This window comes from Myodes glareolus, chromosome 1 (genome assembly GCF_982192425.1).
Source record: "Myodes glareolus chromosome 1, mMyoGla1.1, whole genome shotgun sequence".
In the NCBI taxonomy this organism is placed as follows: domain Eukaryota; kingdom Metazoa; phylum Chordata; class Mammalia; order Rodentia; family Cricetidae; genus Myodes; species Myodes glareolus.
In genome coordinates, this window is record NC_142026.1 from 56,623,844 (window position 1) to 56,645,641 (window position 21,798).

Consider the following 21,798-nt stretch of genomic DNA (forward strand, 5'->3'; position numbering starts at 1 on the left):
CAGTTCTGGTAAATCCAACCACATTTTCAAGTCCCATTATTTAATCTGCCAGTAGTATGTTACCATTGAAAATCCTAGCCACCTCAATTTAGCTTCTGAACTTCTAGTCTTTATTTGCCTCATCTCTTTGAGCCCCCATTTTAGCTCCTTTGTTGTCCTTTTCTTGATCTCAGTGTTGGATAATACACAGTTCAGTCCTAGCTCTTTACATCCAAGTCCCTAATGATCCCGTCCTACTTCAGGGTTTTAAATATGTATAACTAATAACTATTAAATTAATATTAAGTTTAGAGTAATACAAGCTGCTATACATCCAACTACATAGTATTTTCATTTGGTGTCTAAAAACCATCTCAAGATTAACAGTCCCTTGGAACTGGAGAGACTGTTTAGTGGTTAAGAGTGTTTAGTACTCGTGAGTATCCACGTTCAGTTCCCAGAACACACATCAGATGGCTCACAACTACCTATACAGCTCCAGCAGGTCTAGCATCCTCTTCTGCTTCTTCAGGCACACTTCCACACAAGGCACACAAAGACACACAGATGTGAATAATAATTTTTTTTAAAAAACTTAAATAAGTAACATATCCAAAACTAAGTTTTCAGTTTTCCCTTGTGTTAGAACTGAATTTTATCCCACCACTTTGTTTGTTAGTTTTGCTTTCCAAGACAGGGTTTCTGTGTGTAGCCCTGGCTATCCTGACTCTCCCTGGGGCTGAGCAGGATGATGACTGTTGAACAACCCAGCCACCCTCCCCTCTGAGCCACCAGGGAGAAACACACCACTGAGTCAGGAGTCTGTCAAAGCAGGATCTTGTTTAATGGTTTCAAGTAGGGAATTAAAAAGGGTTGTGATGGGGGTGGAAGGCCTGGGATGGGAAAAGGCAGAACAAGGAACAAGGGCCAATAATATTCTGCCACATTAGCAGTGGCTACGCAGAAGTTGGCCTAGGTTGGGTAGCCAGAGACAGGTCTCCAAACTTGAGCTAGGCTCAGGAAGTTACACCAAACTCAAGTTAGGCTTAGGAAGTTACACTGGGCCTCATGCCCAGGCCTCATGAGGCCCAACAATCACAGTCTAGGCCAGTGGTTCTCAACCTGTGAGTTGTGACCTAACAGGGGTTACATATTGGAAATCTTGCATATCAAATATTTACATTATGATTCATAACAGTAGCAAAATTATAGTCATGAAGTAGCAATGAAATAATTTTATGGTTGGGGTCACCATGGAATAAGAAACTGTATTAAAGGGTTGCAGCATTAGGAATGTTGAGAACCACTGTCTAGGTCACTGGCATATTTTATCAATGATGGCTACACATTATGTCATGCCTTTTGCACAAAACCCTCCAATGGTTGCACATTTCATTCAGAATAAAGTAAAAAGTGCTTGTAAAGGTTTGTAAGACATAGCCCTTAGTTACCTCTCTGGCCTTCTGTCTATCATCCCTTGCATAGAACTCTAAGACCCTCTGGTATTCCTCAAATACATCGATGTCCTGTTAGGTGAATATGAGACGTATATTTCTCATGAAGTTCAGCATTTGAGGATTTGGATGGAAAAATAGAAATGTTAAGACAATCCACATAGGAAGACCTTCCTGGAATGTTCTTTCCATGAACTTTAGACTTTCGAATTTTGGCCCAGATTCTTCTTAATGGACTCTAACTCTTTTTTAATGATCCTTTTGCTCTATTACCATTTTTTGGAGACAGACTCTCTTTTTATAAAATTGTCTAGAATTTACTATTTAGTCCTACATGACCCAGAACCTTAAATACTCCTGCCTCAGCTTCCTACCTTCACCAGCGAGTGTTGGGATTATAGGTGTGCTACCATGCCTGATACAATTATATTTAACATGGTCTATGTTTATTTTTTCCATCTCCTAAGATTGATCATAGATATACCCAAACAACAAGAATAATGGTTGTATTTTAGCAAGCACTCAAATGAAAGAGACTACTTTTAGAATAAGCTTGGATGGGGAAAGCATATAAAAAATTCCAGTTTTCTGCATACCTACTTACCTTTGTAGGCATGGACTGTTGTCTCAGATTTTGTTCAAGTTCTTCAAGTCAGTTCATAGGCTTCAGTTAAGAAGACCGAACATGGGGCTGGAGAGATGGCTCAGAGGTTAAGAGCACTGGCTGCTCTTCCAAAGGTCCTGAGTTCAATTCCTAGCAACCACATGGTGGCTCACAACCATCTGTAATGAGATCTGGTGCCCTCTTCTGACCTGCAGACATCCATGCAGACAGAACGCTGTATACATAATAAATAAATAAATCTTTAAAAGAAGAAGAAGACTGAACACTTGCTGTCAGAAATAGCATCTCTGTCTCTGTCTTAGATAGGATCTCACTATGTAGCCCTGGTTGTCCTGGAATGCACTATCACACTATGTAGACCAGGTTGGCCTTGAACTCACAGAGATCTACCTTCTTCTGCCTCCCGAGTGCTGGGATTAAAGACTGTGCACCACCACCACCCAGCACAAGACATTTTTTAAACCAGCAAGAAATACTGAGCATGCATGTTCTGTATCATTCCTGTCATTTCTTCTAATAATGCCTAGATTGGTATCTGGTCTACCTTACAAGACAGTAGGATGCAGGCTGATCAAATGTCTTGCCTGAAGAAATAAGCTCACTCTCCATACACCCTCACTCTCCATATGCCCTCACACTCCATGACCTTACATTAATACCGAGATATCATTTATTCACAGCAGCCTCTTGCCAGGTCAAACATTAGTTTATTAGTTTGTGCCCTTAAAGCAAGCTTTACTGCCAGCCATGCTGGCGCACACCTTTAATCCCAGCACTCAGAAACAGAGGCAGGTGGATCTCTGTGAGTTTGAGGCCAGCCTGGTCTACAGAGTGAGTAACAGGACAGCCAGGGCTACACAGAGAAACTCTCAAAAGAACAGAGAGGGAGAGGGGAGAGGGAGGGAGAGGAGGGGGTTATCTTTCAGAGTACTAGGAGAGCATCAACAATATGAGAGTTACTTTAATTTTAAATAAAGAATACATAGGCAGAGCAGAGTTGGAATGACTGTTCACAAAATCAGCAGGGTTGCAGCCTCCACCATCCCAAACACCCAGATACCACTTCCAAAATCCTCATGAGGCTATCTGGGCTCCAACTCAGATGTCTACAGTGTTAAGAAGGGAAAAGAAACAGAGGAAGGATTTCTTAAATATTCTACTCATACAAATTCTGTTTTCATCTTGTTGACCTACAATGGAGACTGAGACAGGATTTTTTTGCCTAGGTTTTTTGTGAGTGATATGGAAATGAAAATTGGGTAGAACAGCAGTCTGTGATACAAGCACATCAGATTTTTTCATTGCAAATGAAATATAGTCTTAGGGTGTAACTTTTCACTTTAGGTAACAAACTAAATATTCAAGTTTTTTTATTTCCTAGATTAATCTTGAGTATTTAGTTCATAATTTATAAATAATATTCTTGAGTTGACATCAAAGAGGGTGAAACATGTAAGCTTGGGACTTTTACGAGAAACCACACCTCTCCCACATTCAGGAACAGTGGTGCTCAATAACCCACAAATGCCATAGAGCGTCTTCATACCATACATTTTTCTTATAACAAATACATGAGATTTGAATGAATGCTTTCTTGCACTGGTAACAGTGTATAATGCCTCCCACCTAAATAATTTGTTTAAGACAAATAATAGTGAAAGATTTCTTAATGTTAAGTATGCAGCTCTGCAAATTCTCTGGAATCACATTAATAAAAATAGCACCTAATGTTTATGATATGTTATATTCAAGGCACTGTTCTAAGTGCTTTTACATGTTTAAACATGATAAGACAAAAAATGGCCTTAGATCTATCTTACAAACTATTAAATCAAAGCAAGGTTACTTATAACAAATGTCACAAAGGAAGTGAACTGATAGGACCACAATAATGTTGACACTTTTATATCACAGTAACAGAATCACTTTATATTTTAATTTGCTAAAATGTAATATGGTTATAAACAAAGGCTTTTATATGGATTATATCAGCACTTCCATTCTCCCATATAATTTTCCAAATGCTGAACCTCATGAGTTCCATATTCACATCTGTAAGAATTTTTCACTGATAATGATCAGGAAATGCTCTGCTAATCGAAAAGAATAAGTTAACTCAAACAAAAATTTGTGAGTGATGACTAAAGTCTATTCCACATTCTTTACAGTCAAAAGATTTGTCATTGCTATGAATCCTCTGATGTTGCATTAATTGTGACCCCTGAGTAAAGGCCTTCTTACATTCTTTACACTGATATGGTTTCTCACTAGTATGACTTCGTTGGTGCCGAGAAAGATGTGAGCTTTGAGTGAAGGCCTTTCTACAGTCTTTACATTCATAGGGTTTCTCACCTGTATGGATTCTCTGATGTAGAGTAAGCTGAGAGCCATGACCAAAGGCCTTCCCACATTCCTTGCATTCATAAGGTTTTTCTCCAGTGTGAGTTCGCTGATGTTGAGTAAGCTGGGAACCACGAATAAAGGCCTTCCCACATTCCCTACACTGATACGGTTTTTCCCCAGTATGAATTCTCTGATGTTGTATGAGCAGTAATCCACGAGCAAAGGCTTTGCCACATTCACTGCATACATAGGGCTTCTCACCAGTGTGCACTTTCTGGTGCTGGGAAAGGTGTGAGCTCTGAGTGAAGGCCATTCTGCAGTCTTTACATTCATACGGCTTTTCACCGGTATGGATTCTCTGATGTTGAGTAAGCTGTGAGCTACGAATAAAAGATTTCCCACAGTCCTTACACTCATAGGGTTTCTCACCAGTGTGGATTCTCTCGTGCTGCGTGAGTTCTGAGCCTCGACTAAAATTTTTTCCACATTCTTTACAGTCATAGGGTTTTTCACCAGTGTGGATCCTCTGATGTCGAGTAAGGAGTGATCCACGATTAAAGGCTTTCCCACACTCCTTACATTGGTAAGGTTTCTCACCAGTATGAATTCTCTGATGTTGAGTAAGTTGTGAGCCATGACTAAAGGTCTTTCCACATTCTTTACATTCATACGGCTTTTCATTAGTATGAATCCTCTGATGTTGAGTAAGTTGGGAACCACGAATAAAAGCCTTTCCACACTCATCACACTTATAGGGCTTTTCACCAGTATGAATTCTTTGATGTTGCATAAGTAGTGAGCCTCGAATAAAAGCCTTTCCACACTCCTTACACTCATATGGCTTTTCTCCATTATGAGTTTTCCGGTGCTGTGAAAGCTGGGAACCACAAATAAAAGCCTTCCCACATTCTATGCATTCATAGGGCTTCTCGCCAGTGTGGATTCTTCTGTGGAGAATGAGCTGGGACAGCTGAGTAAAGACCTTCCTGCATTCTGTACAGTCATAAAGCTTCTCTCCAGTATGCAGTCTCTGGTGCAGAGTAAGCTGCGAGTTCTGAGGGAAAGCCTTTCCACATTCTTTACATTCAAAAGGCTTCTCACCAGTATGGACTTTTTGATGTCGGCTGAGTTGTGAGCTTCGAATAAAGGCTTTCCCACATTCTTCACACTTATATGGTTTTTCACCAGTATGAATCCTATGGTGTAAAATAAGTTGTGAGCTTTGAGTAAAAGCCTTCCCACATTCCTTGCATGCATAGGGTTTTTCGCCAGTATGAAGTCTTTGATGAAGACTTAGCTGAGAACCACGACTGAAGGCCTTCCCACACTGTTTACATTCATAGGGCTTCTCACCAGTGTGGATGCTCTGATGCTGAGTTAGGTGTGAGGCGCGTCTGAAGGCTTTCCCACATTCCTCACATTTATAAGGTTTCTCCGTAGAATAAGCTCTTGGATGCTGAGATAAATAAGTATGTGGGCTGAAAATGGACATTTTGTCATATGTTATCATCTCTTGTCTGTAATATTAATTCTGATTTTCTTCTTCCTTCTCTAACCTGTCTTTGACTTTCAAATATCTTCCAGAATTAGTATTAGTCTTAGGCGCAGTTTTTAAACCTGTCACTCACTTCCCACTGAGATCATTCTGATTCCTTAATGTGCTATTTTGAAGATAAGTCCTTATTCAAACATCTAAAAGTCAAGTCTGAAAGATAAGAGAACAGTAAATAGTTTCAGAGAAATAGAAAGAATATACCAGAAAAGACAACAGGAAAATAACATATGTAAGTAACAAGTATATATAGTATTTTCCAAATATAGCTTACTACATCCCACCCATATCATTATCTACCTTTCAAAGCAAAATTTACTACATATATAGTTTCATTAAAGTAATATGGTTTTCCATTCTACACTATTCTATACATGCCTCCATAGTCAAAAACCAACTTAGGTGATTTTGATGCTGCTGTCCAGAATAAAAAAAAAATAGCTTTGCTGGACAGTAGTGGTACATGCCTTTAATCCCCACACTTGGGAGGCAGAGGTAGGCAGGCTTCTGTGAGTTAGAGACCAGCCTGGTCTACAGAGTGAGTTACAGGACAGCCAGGACTATACAGAGAAGCCCTATCTCAAGAAACCCAAAAAGAAAAGTTTAGTCATAAGGCATGGTGACACTTGCTGGATGATTGATGATGATGATGATACACACACACACACACACACACACACACACACACACACACGTTAGTTTAGAATGACTTCTTATATTAAATATATATAATGGGCACCTGAGATGAGAGAATAATGAAAACTTGCCTGGGAGTGAAAAAGGATGAGATTAATCCAAGCACTTGGGAGTCAGAGGCAGGTGGATCTCTGTGAGTTTGAGGTTAGCCTGGTCTACAGAGTGAATTAAAGGACAGTCAGGTCTACACAGAGAAACTGTATCTCAAAAAAACCAAACAAAAAGTTTTTAAAATTAATGATACTTGATGATGTTCTGAGAAATGCACACCAATTCTTAAATATAAATGATCCACTCACTGAGCATTTCTCTCTTAATCCCCATGCTTAAAATGACATGGTACAAATCTCTTTCTAATAAATTATGATATTTTTTTAAATCAATGGTTGTCAAACTTTGGTGGGGATAAAAATAACGTTCAATAGTTGTTAAAAATTAATGATGTTCAAATATACAGCAGAACAGCTGAATCTGAATCTAGGAAGTCAGAAAAAGAACATGATGGAAATCACAGTTTCAATATTTTCCACTATGTGATTCAGACTTAGATTATGAATTGTTATCCCTGCTTAAATTTTTGGTGCTTTTAAAATTAGAATAAAACCCAAACTCATAGATCTATAATATTGACAAAGTTCTCCATGCTCTGGCTGAAGCTTCTTAGCTTTGATCACTATATGTCAAACTTGCTAGCATTCCTTCTACTTAGAAAATGTCCTAAGGTCTCTCCCAGTCTACAGCTAACCATATATAACTACATAGCCTACTCCATCTCATCAGACCTCTCTGTAGGAAATTCTATATAAACTAGCTCTCAGCTTCTGATATCAACTTAATTATTGTTCCTAAACAGTAAGAATCCTGCCTTGGGTAGAGGGGTAGAGATAACTCAATACTGTTCTTCTATAAGGCCTAGGTTAAGTTCTCAGCACCTACATAGTAGCTAACAATTGTATGTAATTACAGCTCCAGGGGATCTGATGCCCTCTACTAGGCTCTCTAGACACTGCATGTATTTGGCACAAAAACATACATGCAGACAAAACACACATAAAAGTAAAATTTATTTTTTTAATTATTTGGTTTTTTTAGACCAGGTTTTTCCAGGCTGTCCTGGAACTTGCTTTGTAGAACAAGCTAGCCTTAAACTCACAGAGATCTGCCTGCCTCTGCCTTTGGAGTCCTGGGATTAAAGGCGTGTGCCACCATACCCAGCAAGAGCAAAATTTTTTTTTTTAAAAAAAATCTTAATTAAAAAAAGGATCTTGGCCAGACATTATGATGTATAGTTGCACATCCATTTGATCACAGCACTCAGGAGGCAGAGGCAGGTGGATCCCTGTGAGTCTGAGGCCAGCCTGGTCAACCTTGCAAGTTCCAGGCCAGTCAGAGCTATATAGTGAGACCTTATCTCAAAAAAATTTAAAAATACTATTTCTGTTAATTTAGCATAAGTTGTGAAAAATATAAAAAGCTTAAAAATGAGGGTGAGAATGCTGAAAGAATTGGTAGGCTAAAAGCTAAAAACAAACAAACACCCACAACTGACAACTCAGAGACAGAGCAAACACACAGTCTTCTGTTCTGCTCAAGTAAGTCTGAGTATTCTGAAAGCCACATGGCAAGTGAAAAGCTAAAGCAGTGCTCCGGATGCTCTCATGTAGTCCAGGCTGGCCTGAAGCTTACAATCTTACTGTCTCAACCTCTGGAGTGCTGAAATTACAAGCATAGGACAGACACGAAACCCACATAGCACTGTTAAATAACTTTGTAAAACTTTAAAACAATTCTGAAGCCATGTCTGAGGCCTCTCAGCAGTAGTGTTCCTCCCTCCCCTGGAAACCAAGGACATAACAGCTACACATGCATGTACTGAGATGTTGGGAACCTTCCATCTCCCTGAATAGGGGCAAGATAATCCTTAGGTGTTGACTCAGTTCCTGGTGTTTTGACTCAGTGCCTGGGAAGGGGACAAAGTGACCCTCAGATGTTCCCCCTTACCTCATCTGATCTGGCAACTGCTCTCCAGTCAATTATTGATAATAGCCCTTTTGAATAAGCCAATCATAATAGTTAAAGAACATCCCCAGACACCTCCCTTCCTTTTGTGGCTTTTTGATTTAAAAGTAGAATGTACCAGCTATTCAGGGTCTTTCTGACCTCTCGAATGCTGAAAGACCCTGTCATGACAGAATTAATAAAATCCTCATGCTTTTACAACAATTGTGGTGTGAGAGATGGTCTCTTCGGGCGATTCCTCCTGGTTGTTGGACTCCAGGGTGCAACAACTTAAAATTCAGAAATTGAAAAGGGTTGGTTCAAAGGTTAAAAGCACTGGCTGCTCTTTCAGAGGACCTAGGTTCAATTCTCAACACCTACCTGGTGATTCACAACCATCTGTTTCAAAGGACCTGACATCCTCTTCTGGCCTCCACAAGCACATAAAACACTCATACACATAAAGTAAATAAATATGTTTTTTAAAAACTTAGTCATAAGATACAAGGGACAGAAATTCTTACCACCTGACCCCAAGTCAGCTTTCCAGACATCACTTCTCTGTACAAATCCCTTAGTAGAGTCCAGGCATTTCCTCTCTCCCCATGAGAAGTCAAAGCAACATTACTGCACATCACTGACTTCCGAAATAAACACAGCTGCCAGCTGCAGAAATGAACAAGGCAGTTCCTCGATGGAGGGAACGGTGAGAAAGGAATGCTCCATAGCGGGCACTGCCAAGTGAAAGGCTGAGGCTTCTGATGTAGACAGACATCACATTAAGTGATGAGGTGTAGGCGGATTCCAGTTTTCTCCTGTAGGTGTCTTCTGTATATAAAACATCTTATTATACTGTAAGTCTGGAGTGAATACAGTCCATACAATGCCCCAGGTTCTTTTATGAAACAGCATATACAAAAACCCTAGAAAAATACTTAAGTTGGATATCACACATTCAACAAATGCTGTTTCTCTCTGCTGTTTAGGAGTAAGAAAAATGATTGATTTTTTTTCCCTGTAAAATCCTTTTGATGTTATTTCCTGGTTTAGAAAGTTTCTCATAGATACCAGGTTGGCCTTGACCTTACTATATCACCAAGGATAATCTTGGCTTGAACTCAGCCTTCCGCCTCCCTCTCTTGGTGTTGGGACCACAGGCATGTGCTGTCATACCCAGTTGCCAACAGCCTTAACTGAGAAAGAAACACATTCTACATCTAGAGCATTCTGACCCACGGCACACTGAGGACAACAGATGTTTCCTTCAAGGAAGCTGGAATGTGCTATTTCTTAAGACACATGGAGGGGGGGAGCTGGGCGGTAGTGGCGCACACCTTTAATCCCAGCACTTGGGAGGCAGAGGCAGGCGGATCTCTGTGAGTTCGAGGCCAGCCTGGTCTACAAGAGCTACTTCCAGGACAGGCTCCAAAGCTACAGAGAAACCCTGTCTCAGAAAAACAAGCAAGCAAACAAACAAAAAGACACATGAGCTTGTTATGTTCACATATGTTTCTTTCCATACTTCATGGTCTTTGTTATCCCTGCCAACCTAATAAGTAAAACACTCTATTTCTTATTCTATTTCTTAGTTTAATGATTATAGTCTATCTTCACAAGTAGCTGTTTCTAAAAAAATCTCAGGATAAGAGACACTCTGGGTTCTCAGAACATCTTGTATGCATCTTTCAGTCCTTAGCCTCCTTTGCTGGAAATTCACATTCCAGATTCGAAGTCTTGTTTCATGAACTGTGATTTTCAAACTGTGGAAAGACATAGCTGGTACAACCTTATAAGATTTTTACAATACTAAAGAATCTTAGGGGGCTGAAGAGATGGCTCCAAGGTTAAGAGCACTGATTGCTCTTCCTGAGGTCCTGAGTTCAATTCTCAGCAACCACATGGTGGCTCACATCCATCTGTAATGAGATCTGGTACCCTCTTTGGGCCAGCAAACATACAGACAGAACACTGTATACATAATAAATAAATAAATAAATAAATTTTTTTTTTTAAAAAAAAAAAAGAATCTTGAGTCCTCATAGTCACCATTATATCGGCAAGTCCAAGAATCCAGTCGTTGCTCAGTCTGAGGCTGGATGTCTCAGCTGTCTTTAGTAAGTGCTAGAATACCAAAGCCGTAGGCTCTAATGTCAGCAAAGAGTGGACTTACTAGTGAGGTAAGAGCAAGTAGGCAAAGAGCAAAACCTTCCTTTTCCCTTCTCCTGATATAAGCTCCCAGAAGAAGGTGTAGGTAATGATTGTTCTGTCTCTTTAAGAGACAAGCCATGCCCACTCCCTCCCCCATCTACTGACCTGGCTGATCTTCAGCTTCTGGCCTGAGCTCTCTCTCTTTCCTGTCTTCCTCTCAGAGAGGCAGCTTCTGTCTCTCTCCCTACTTCTCCCCTTCCCCCACTTCTCTCTCTCTCTCTCTCTCTCTCTCTCTCTCTCTCTCTCTCTCTCTTTCTCTGTTCTTTCTCTCTGCTCTTCTCCCTTTCTCCCTCCCCCCATAACCCCCTGAATAAATATCCAACCTCACTCTGCATGGTGTGCCTATCCATCTCTCTTGCCCGCCGCCATTACATGGAGACCTGGAGACCTGGTCTCGTGAACCATCCCTGCTTGGGACTGGCTGCTTTTGGACTCCGCAGCAAGCTGCCGGGGACTCGCAGCAAACCCATTACAATGTACCCCAGATAAGATCTAGATTAAAGATCTGGATTAAGAGTGTGTCTTCCTGCCTCGAGATTTGGATTAGAATCTTCAGATTAAGCAGAAATCCCTCACAGGTGTGCCCTCTATTTTTGGTTTTTAGTTAATTCCAGGATGTAGTCATGTGCCAACCAAGAATAGCTATCACACACAGGATTACATCATAAGCACTTTCTATGTCACAGTAATTTAATCTTTTTATAGACTTCAGAACAGCATTGTTTAAGAGGTAGTTCTGATTTTCATTTTTGAAATTTCAGGTTGTTAGAATTATGTTACTTTTGAATATTACTTATTACTATTTATCATGCTTAAAATCTCCTTTTCACATCCAAAAAATAGAAAAATAGAGATATATCATCCCAGGTATACACATTCGACCTCACAACTGAATATTGAGTTTCAAAATGATCCAATTACCAGTATTGGTCAGTTCCACATTCCTGATCCCTCTGCATCTATTCCCTAGCCATTTCCTAACCTTGAGCTTTATAAAGCTCTTTCTGCAATCCCAGCATGAGAGGCTGATGAAGACAAGATAAATTTGAGGTCAGCCTGGAATTCAGAGTGAGTCTGGGAGCCAAGGCTAAATAAATAAGCAAATTCAAGATCAGCATGGGCTCCCCAGAAAGGCCCTGACTCAACCAAAGAAAGCCACATACTGAGAAATTCAAAGATTTCTTTTTGTCAAGTACCAACTCTCTATCTTATAAAAATCTTGTTAGGGGGGCTGGAGAGATGGCTCAGAGGTTAAAAGCACTGCCTGCTCTTCCAGAGGTCCTGAGTTCAATTCCCAGCAACCACATGGTGGCTCACAACCATCTATAATGAGATCTGGTGCCCTCTTCTGGTCTGGTGGCATACATGCAGACAGAATATTGTATATATAATAAATAAATCTAAAAAACAAAATCTTGTTAGGTCAGTGTTCCTAGTCAAAGTTCAGAGCACTTGCTCTTCTTGAAGAGGACGAGAGTTCCTAGCACCTACTTGGTGGCTCACAACCACCCACCTTCATTTCTAGATTTCCAATGTTCCCTAACTTCTGAGGGTACCAGGCATGCATACATACATTCAGGCAAAATACTCACATATATAAAACAAACAAATATTAAGAAATTTAAGAGCACTTGCTGTTCTTTTTGAGGACCAGGGTTTGAATCCCAGCACCCATATAATGGTTCACAACCATCTGTAATTCCAGTTCCAGAGTATCTGATGCCCTCTTCTGGCGTCATGAGTATCTGCACTGCACTTATATAGGACACATACATGCAGGCAAAACATTCATACACCTAAAATAAAAATTCTTAATTTGTTAAGTTGCCAGATGTACTGTTGAATAGGCACAAAAATATAGGTTAGACTAGAAAGACACAAGTGCCATTATAAAAATGAGAGAGAATGGGGACCTCATTCTTAGGAGGGCTCAGTTAGGAAGGAGGCTCCAGGAATAAGCACTGTTACAAACCTGTCTAGTAAACAAAGTAACTAAAAGTGTGTAATAAATCTCGTAAACTAACCGACAGACCCCAACAAAACACATTGGTTTCCCCTCAGATGAGAGGAAGTTACAAAGATTCTCAGACAAGCCAACCTACAAAGACTTTGAGGTCAGATCAGTGCCTGGAAGAAGCAGAAAGCAGTCAAGTTGCCTGGAGGAAGCTAAGAGAGAACAAAAGGAACACTCTCCACTGATTACAGGCTGTGCCATGTACTTCAGGTTCCCAGCTTTTGAGAGGCGATGCTTGTGCTGGGATGGGCTTTGGTGATGCCATTATCTTTGAGTTATTTCTGCTCCTGTAAGTAACCCTCACCCATATTCCTGGAATAAACTCATTGGTTCACAAAATGGAACTTTGTTGGCATGCAATCTTTGGTTCATCATGGGCTCCATATCAAGGGAGAGTAAATTTAATTGTGTGTGTGCATGCGTGTGTATGTGTGTGTGTGTGTGTGTGTGTGTGTGTGTGTGTGTGTGTGTGTAGCATCTTCCTGGGAGAAGTTCTGTCACACAGTGACACGGCAGAAACAAATGAGCTGAGGAGGAAGGAATGCACGATCCCGTCTCTGGGTAGCAAGGAATATAACTTGAGGCTGAGCAGCTTGAGTGGGGAGCATGCGCAGAGGAAATTCAGCTACAGCTCACCTTTCCTGTATGGTATTGATGGACCTTTGTGTTATGAAGCTGAAGGAAGGGCTCTAGGAGGCTCAAACTTGGCAGGGCAGGCCTTGCCCTCCCCACTTCCCTCTCCCTTGTAAACAGAGTAGATCCTAAAGCTAGCCACAGAGTTCTATTCCCTTATTTGGACACTTTCTTACGCCAGATTCATTCCTACGGCTGATCACCAAGGTTCATTTATCAAAGTATTGAACTGCAGCAATCAAAAGCCCGCTTTTGGCTACCCCAATTAGCATGCCCAATCAAAACACATCACAGCACCCTAGCCCAGACTAACACAGACTCCCATTTTCCTCTTTAAAAAAACAAAACAAAACAAAACAAAAAAACCCCTACAAATAATTTACTGTTGTTTTCTGCCTGAATCAGAAGACAGTCACTTTTCTTTTCTACCTAATAAAGGATGTGGTCTGTGCCTAACCCAGGGGTGGGAGGGAGCACCCCCCACACTGTGTGTGGGTGCAGCAGGCTTAGCTGTGTCTACAGGAGTCTCAGCATGGCAGTATTCATCGAGGTGGTACAGGATGCCGTGCCTGCTTCATGAATGGGGCTCACCGCATGAATATGGAGATGACCTGCAAACAGTTAAAGGTTTACAGGGAGTTTTGCACCCTTTAAAATTAGCACAAAAGAGTCAAGATTGCCGCCAAACAGCAGCAGAGGCTTCCTGGCCACTGTTGTGTGTAGTTAGAAATGCATCCCAGGCCGAGATGGCAGCAACAAGAGAGATGCAGCCAAATTAGCCTCATTTGGCAAGTAAATGAGATAAAATGAGGATGAGAGAGACTGGTGATAAAAGCAGTTAAAGATACTACTCGAGTCCACCCTTAATACAGAAAGAGGACAATCTACAATCCAGCCTGCAGATGGGGCCTTAGCAATGGTCCTGTATGAGAAACTAGGACCATCAGGAGATATGCATCACTTGGGCTGCTGGAACCGGGGAAGATTTAAACTAGCAAACAGAGAGTCGGTCCCAGCCTGGCTTGTGAAGCTGTGGGACACGGGGGCAGATGGCATCAGTCTGGTTGCTGTGGAGGCAGGACAACTGAGTAATGTAGCACCCATCCCTCGGACATAAGGCAAAGGCTGCAGAAGCCGCGACAGCGTGAGGGAAGTCAGAGCCATTAGGAACACTTGCTTGTCTCTGGCTGCGGTCCTCACAAACAACAGGATGTAGAGGCTCCGCTGCTATTGAAGGAAGTAGGAGTAAGAGAACCGTGTTTGAAGCCCGTTCACTGGGCCAGACAGAACTGTATTCCTAGAGGAGTTAAACAAAAGGTTGTTGATTCACACCCGAGGCTGGGGTGGAGCTTTAGTGGTGCTGCTGGGTCTCTTGGTTGGACAAGATCTTGATGAAGTAGGAAAAGCTTTGGCAGATCTGTGACTGACTAGCACAGAAAGAGTGTCCATAAAGGGGGAGCAAAACCTAGGAGAGACAGTCAAAAGGTAAAGCCAAGGAGAGTGCTGTCTGCTACCTCCAAGACAAATGTAGCAGAGTTGTGTTGAGCTGGAGTTCCTAAGAGAACGCTGATGGAAGCCAAACTGTATGCTGGGGAGCTTCTGAGAGGCTCTCATCCCAGCAGCAGGTCACAGAGCTTCTGAGAGGCTCTGACCCGGGGTACAAATCACAGAACTTCTGAGAGGCTCTGACCCCAGCAGCAGGTCACAGAGCTTCTGAGAGGCTCTGACCCCAGCAGCAGGTCACAGAGCTTCTGAGAGGCTCTGACCCGGGGTATAAATCACAGAACTTCTGAGAGGCTCTGACCCGGGGAGCAGGTTACAGAGCTTCTGAGAGGCTCTGACCCGGGAAGCAGGTCACAGAAAATGTTGGTGATGGAACAGCACAGGTGAAGTCAATCAAGGCTGTTCCAGGGAGGGTAATTATCCTCCCAGGCTAAGGAGGGCTCATTTCTCTCCAGCAAGAAGTTATGCTGGTGTGGAGACAGTTTGCCCATCCCAGAACTCCCCTAACAGCCAGGTATGGTGATTGAGGAGGCAATAGCCACCATGCCAAGCCAGAGTCACTCTGACCTAGGGAGCCAGCAGGTGCAGCAGGGGAGAGCAGGGCTATGTTCACCTTTGGTCGTGAGTAGGCATAAGCAGATTAAATCAAGTCCACTGAGTTTAGCAGGTGTGGAGAAATATAGGGAGGCTCCCAGATATGGAAACACAGTGGCTCAGAGAGAACTAATTAAGTTAGCGTCTCCTGCCCATGCTTTGTATCCCACCTTGATCTGATACAAAAGGATGGAGCCTTTCCATGCTGTACTAGGCCTTATGTCTGACCTTAGGATCTTCTTAGCTGTGAACTTCCGGGACAGATGTTCAGCATGCTTCACCAAGGCTACCTTTGTCATAGGATGGTAGTTCGGGGTGCCGCCTTGCCCTGCCCATCCTCTGGAGAAGGTTTTGTTTCATAGATAATGTAATGCTAGCCTCTGAGTATTTCACAGATTTGGAAAGCCACTGAAGAGACAAGCCAAGAAGCAAAAAAGACTCTCAGACAAACTGAGCTGAGAAGATGACTCTGAGCCAGCCCAGCTACCTGGAAGAGGTTTAAGAACAAGGCACTTGGCAAGGCCACTCTCCAGCTTGTTGAGCTGCCTGCAGCTATGTGAATACTCCCGGTTCCCAGCTTCTGTGAGCTGTCACCCAGGCTGGTGGGCTTTGATGATGCAGCTGTCTTTGAGTCATTCCTGCTCCTGTAGGTGACCCCAATAAAACTCACTGATTCACCAAGTTGGACTTGGTGGTATCCATACTTTTGTCGTGGTCTCCCTGCCTGAGGTGAGTAGACATGTGTGTTGCATCTCCCCAGGAAAGGTTTTCACACATACACACACACACACACACACACACACACACACACACACCAATGCATGCTTAAAATAAATTATACAAGCAATAGTCTAAACATTCCAATAAAAGAGGAATGATAATTTAAAAAGCAAGTTCCAACTATGTATTCTTTAGAGGAAGTACACTTTAATTATATATAAAAAATAAGATTAAAGCTAGAAATGAAAATTAATTGCCCAGCCTTCCCTGAGGATCTATAAGAGTTAATGGTTGCTCCCGCACCCTATATCATGCTGTCATTAGTTGGTGTGCACCTTCCTCATCCCAGGGAGTGCCGGCGCCATGACCGCCCTGCCTTCCACAGCCTGCCTTGACCCAGAGCTCTGAACTGCCGCTGCCCCTGAGACCCAAGAAGCCAATCCTGGACAACTTCTTCACCAAGAGGGACAAGAAGAAGGAGCGGAGCAGTTGGGCGGCCAGGCAGCCAGCGCCAGGCTGGGTGACAGCGGGAGATCGGGCTCCTGCGCTAGGTCCGGCAAGCCCTGCCTGCAAGGCCATACCCAAGGATGAAGATGAGTGGAACGAATTTGAGCAAAAAGAGGTTGATAACAGCGGACTAAGAGTTCAGGCGATGCAAATAAGTGAAAAGGAAGATGATGGTAATGAAAAGCGAGAGGATCCAGGAGATAACTGGGAAGAAGGCGGAGGTGGTAGTGGAGTAGAAAAATCTTCAGGTCCCTGGAACAGCACAGCTCCAGTACAAGTGCCTCCTGCTCCAGTAATAGTTACAGGAACCTCAGTCGGCAATGCCTAGTGGTGTATCTAGGCCTCCTGGGGCCAGGCTAACCACAGCAAGGAAAACGCCTCAAGGACCACCAGAAATACAGTGACACACAGTTCCCATCCCTGCAGTGCACTGCCAAGCACGTAGAGCCGGAACAGGTACTTAAAATGAATGCTACCTGAAGTTAAATGACCACATATGGCACATCGACATCTTATTTAGGGTCATGAATTTTCAAAAATAAATAAAATGGGAAGAAATGTTAAAAAAAAAGTTAAAAAGAGTTAATGGTTGCCGTAGGAAGGAAGGAGAGACATTTTCTTCAGTGACACAGCCACTGCTAAGGTCCTGTTCCTAGAAGGAACCCCAGTGAAACTCATAACCCACCAACAAATAAATAACATCACTAGAGTCAACTTATTACACAGCAACCCTAAATGTGTTTCAAATATATGAAGCAAAAATCAGAACTAAAGGAGGAGACAAATCGCTGGGCAGCCATCACACACACCTTTAATCAATCCACTCAGGAGATATCTGTGAGTTCAAGGCCAGCCTGGTCTACAGATTGAGTGCTAGGACTGGTTCCATAGCTAGTGAGAAACCCTGTCTAGAAAAACCAAAAAAGCAAAGCAAAACAAAACTACAACAACAAAAATGTACAGTTAGAAATTGTGGGCCAGCAAGATAGCTCATCAACTAAAGGTACTTCCAAGGCCAGCAACTTGATTTGGGTTCTCAGAACCCATACAGAGGAAGGCAAGAATGAAGTCCTGTGCACTCCACGGCGCACACACACACACTTGCATCCAACCCACCCATCCCACCCGCACACAAACTTTCTAAAAGGAAATTGTAACATCTTGCATTCAGTAACTAAAAGCATCAGTTGGCAAAACAAGTTTCAGTAGCAATATAGCAGATTTATAGAACATTACATCAAGTATTTGTCATAACTGATACACACAGAGAACACCTACACCCAACTGTCAAGAGCTGGACGGACCTGGAGGGGCACGGCTACATGGAAATCACAGCTAAAGTTTTAACCTTCTATTAACCATTCAGTATTAGCAAAGGGCTAATACTGCTATTCATATAAAGTGCCAACTCCCACGCTGTTCCATTTCCTCCACAGCCCAGCACGGGGAGAGTAAATAACACTGCTGGGGGCGGGGGGATCTTGATCTCAATGCCAAGAGAACACTGAATGAAAGTTTCCTGCCATTTTATGAACTGAGCATGAAGGAGAGGAAGATGGAGGGAAGGCTAGCAGCAGGCAAGAGAACTGCTTTAGAGGAGGGATAAAATGCCTTCAAGCTTCCCCTTTGATAAGCAAGTCTTGGTAGAAACACCTACTAAAGGGTCCTCCCAAGAGAGGTGCCCGAGACGACTGGTTAAGAGGGCTTCAACTCCCTTTGAAGACTGCAAAGCCTTCCGAGTGTACTAAATGTGGCATGGTGAGGTCAGCTTTCCCCAAGTGGCTTACCAGGATCACCTTGGAAGAAAATGAGACAAATTCAGTAAATGGAATCAGTAAAGAGCCAGAAGATTTAAACAGCACAATCAAGCTACCTGATCAGATGACATTTATTCTACCTAGCACAAGCAGAATACAGTCTTTCCCAGCACCAGCAGAATACAGTCTTTTCGATTGCACGGGGAACATTTGCTAAGATGCACCAAATTGTAGGTCAGAGAACAAATCTCAGTAAATTTAAAAGGATTCAAGTCACACAGAGAAATAAGAAGCATCAGCTCTATGGAACACTTGAGAAGTGACAGCACATCTCATGAGTTAATGAAAAAGTCAAGTTGAAAAGGACTATACACTGAAGACAGGAAGAATGATCAGCATACAATAACCTTTGAGCGATGCATATAATGCTTTATTACATATTTTCTCATTTAAAATTCTAATTAAAAGCTAAAAAGCGGAGTTAGGAGGTAGAGACAAGAGGACCAAGAGTTCAAGGTGATCCTCACCTGGGCTTACACAAGACCTCATCTAAAAACAAAACCTGCTCTTTCACAGGATCCCAGTTTTGTTCCAAGCACTCTTATCAGGCAGCTTGTGCCTGCCTGCAGCTCCAGCTCTAGAGTCCTATCCTGGATTCCCTGGGCACCTACACACACATGGAACATATCCATTCAAGTACAAAAAGCACAAAACTTTATTTACTAGATAAACAGATAAAAAGCAAACAAAGCAGAAGACAAAGACAGGGCAGCACATACATGAAGACTGGGATAAGAGTTTGACCTGGTCTGAGCTGTACAAGACTGTGTTGATAAAAACATGAATTTAAAAAGCTAAAACCCCTCAAATGTTAAAGAAAGATAAACAATACAAGAATGCTCTTACATTCCATGAGCATCAAATCCATTCTTTATAAATTTAAGCACTACTGGAAAACATCTATCACAATTATACATTTTTATCACTCTCAAACTATAAAAGTCAATAGCCATTGGCTTAGCGCATGTCTTTAGTCCCGGAACTTGGGAGGAAGAGAAAGATGGGTCTCTATGGGACTGGGGAGATAGCTCAACAGTTAAGAGCACTGACTGCTCTTCCAGAGGTTCTGAGTTTAATTCCCAGCACCCACATGGCAGCTCACAACTGTCTGTAATTCCAGTTCCAGGGGACACGATACCCATGACAAAACACCAATGCACATAAAATAAAAATATACAGTTTATTTTTAGCAGTACTACAATCTCTCTCTCTCTCTCTGTTTCTGTCTCTGTCTTTTTCTCTCTAAGTCGGGTCTCTATGATTTCAGGGCCAGTCTGGTGTATATAAAGAAGTTCAAACCAGACAGTGAGGCCCTGCCTCAAAAATAATAAATAAATAAACAAATAAATTGCCTTGTTCCTCATTATAAGAGAAGACATAGGTTGGAGATATTTATAAAAACAACAATAAAGCGAAGATTATGTCGTGACACAATAAAGGCAGCTGAAGAAACAAGTATCTCCTTACCTCAAACTTCTCTTCTAAACATACAATAGTCATTTTTTTCTCTTCTGTGTTGTACCCTAAGAGAAAGAGTGAACCGAGATGCCATGCCATTCTTGTCATAGTCTAAATTGCACCCTCTCCCTCCAACCCCACAATCCATCCCTCATCTAATACGAAGTCCAGAGACTTAGTATTCGAAACTGATAAGGTCAAGTTGTCTTAGGCTTGGATTTATTTCTAGAGTTAAAGCTGCCCACTAGAGGGCAGTGTCGTGGGCTCTAGCCTCCACAGCAGGTCTACAATTATTTCCCAATCCTGAAACCCATTTCCTAGCATCCTGTCTTAGGGGTGCTATCCAATCTCGAAGTCTCATCTAAATACTAGGCTTATAGCTTCACTCGGAGTCTTAATTCTCTGGTTTTCTGTCTGCCAATTTCCTTGGCTATAAGATCAAGGAGCACTGGAAACCAACAACAAAACTCCATTTCCCAGGCGGAATGAGGAGGGATGGCAGAGCTGAATCGATCCTGGCCATGTCTGAATGGATGAGTAACCACTGTGGCCAAACAGAGGCTAAGTCCTTAAATTCTAGGAGGGATTTGGGGAGAGACACAAAGTCACGAGAAATTCAGGATCCTTCGATAGATTCAGCCTCCAAATGAATTCCAAACAAAATTTTATCGCTGTACCCTACCGAACTAGGGTAAGATCAGAGGTACAAAACATACTAATGACCACATGAAGTCACATGGAATAAAATCTCCACAGCCATATAGCTAGAGCCACAATTACGTGCTTTAGTGCTACACCAAGCACTTAAACAGGATCCAAGCATGCACAAGAAACAAGCATAATTAGGGGACAGCGACACTCTTTTACAAGGGTGTAATTCTACTTTATTGACGTTCATGAAAACAGCATATACAGTCCCTCAGAGTCTCTCTCTCTCTCTCTCTCTCTCTCTCTCTCTCTCACACACACGCACGCACGCACGCACGCACGCACGCACACACACACACACACACGTCAGACAATCACCCAGATGGGAAAACCACAAAAGTCACAGGCCACGGAAAACAGCAACTACCATCTCAGCGCCACTGCCATCACACCCGTCTACACAGCCAAACCAGTTATGCGCAGGATACCAGGCACGTCTAACAACCTCCAAGTGACACACACATCCTACTACCTGGTTACAACAGTACGCTTCCTCCGCGATACACATGATGCTGACACAACCACTGTCAAGAAACAGTGGCGCACAGTCAGGCAAGCGCACAATCACACACCGTCGGAATCACACATCACACCAACCACAAACCAGGGTCGCAACAGGCTCCCAGAGCTGGCAGGCTTGCAGCACACCCAGCTGAGATACCTAAGTCACAGACACACCCTTCAGGCGTTCCTGACACTCCCACCTCCACGGGAGTGCATCTCAGGGTTCAGCCTGCAGCGCCTGACTTTGGGACCACCTGCTCCGCGGGATGCTTAAGGAACTCGCCCACAGACACAGCCCTCCGGCGACCTAAGTACCCCGAACTCTCGCGAGGAAACGAAACCGAAGCGGCGTTCTGGACGCGAGGAGTCTGGGAAATGTAGTCCCGCGGCAGAAAGGTAACGGCAAAGTCAGCTAGCTATTCTATACCTCTGTGACATGAACTGTACTGGTGGCAATGCTATTTTATACCTCTGAGGGATTGCTC

The 21,798-nt window shown here is 42.6% G+C and overlaps 1 protein-coding gene and 1 pseudogene across 2 annotated transcripts; one reads left to right on the forward strand and one right to left on the reverse strand.

The window, feature by feature from the left end:
• Positions 1-793: 793 nt before the first annotated feature.
• LOC125403503 (uncharacterized) lies at positions 794-21,649 on the reverse strand. 2 transcript variants are annotated; one of them, XM_048438904.3, is made up of 3 exons: positions 21,514-21,649; positions 20,111-20,166; positions 794-6,106 (listed from the first exon to the last, which is right to left on the reverse strand). In XM_048438904.3, the coding sequence occupies exon 3, from the start codon at positions 5,909-5,911 to the stop codon at positions 4,175-4,177; it is 1,737 nt and encodes a 578-aa protein (XP_048294861.2). In that variant the 5' UTR covers positions 5,912-6,106; positions 20,111-20,166; positions 21,514-21,649; the 3' UTR covers positions 794-4,174. The 2 variants fall into 2 exon arrangements, with proteins under 2 accessions (XP_048294861.2, XP_048294869.2); XM_048438912.3 differs by lacking the exon at positions 20,111-20,166 and having other exon boundaries at positions 21,514-21,647.
• LOC125404893 (protein CDV3 homolog pseudogene) lies at positions 16,909-17,389 on the forward strand (annotated as a pseudogene).
• Positions 21,650-21,798: the final 149 nt, after the last annotated feature.

Bases quoted from the DNA above. Each gene is read 5' to 3' on its own strand.
- LOC125403503 (XM_048438904.3), bottom strand. From the start codon at position 5,911: ATGATAACATATGACAAAATGTCCATTTTCAGCCCACATACTTATTTA.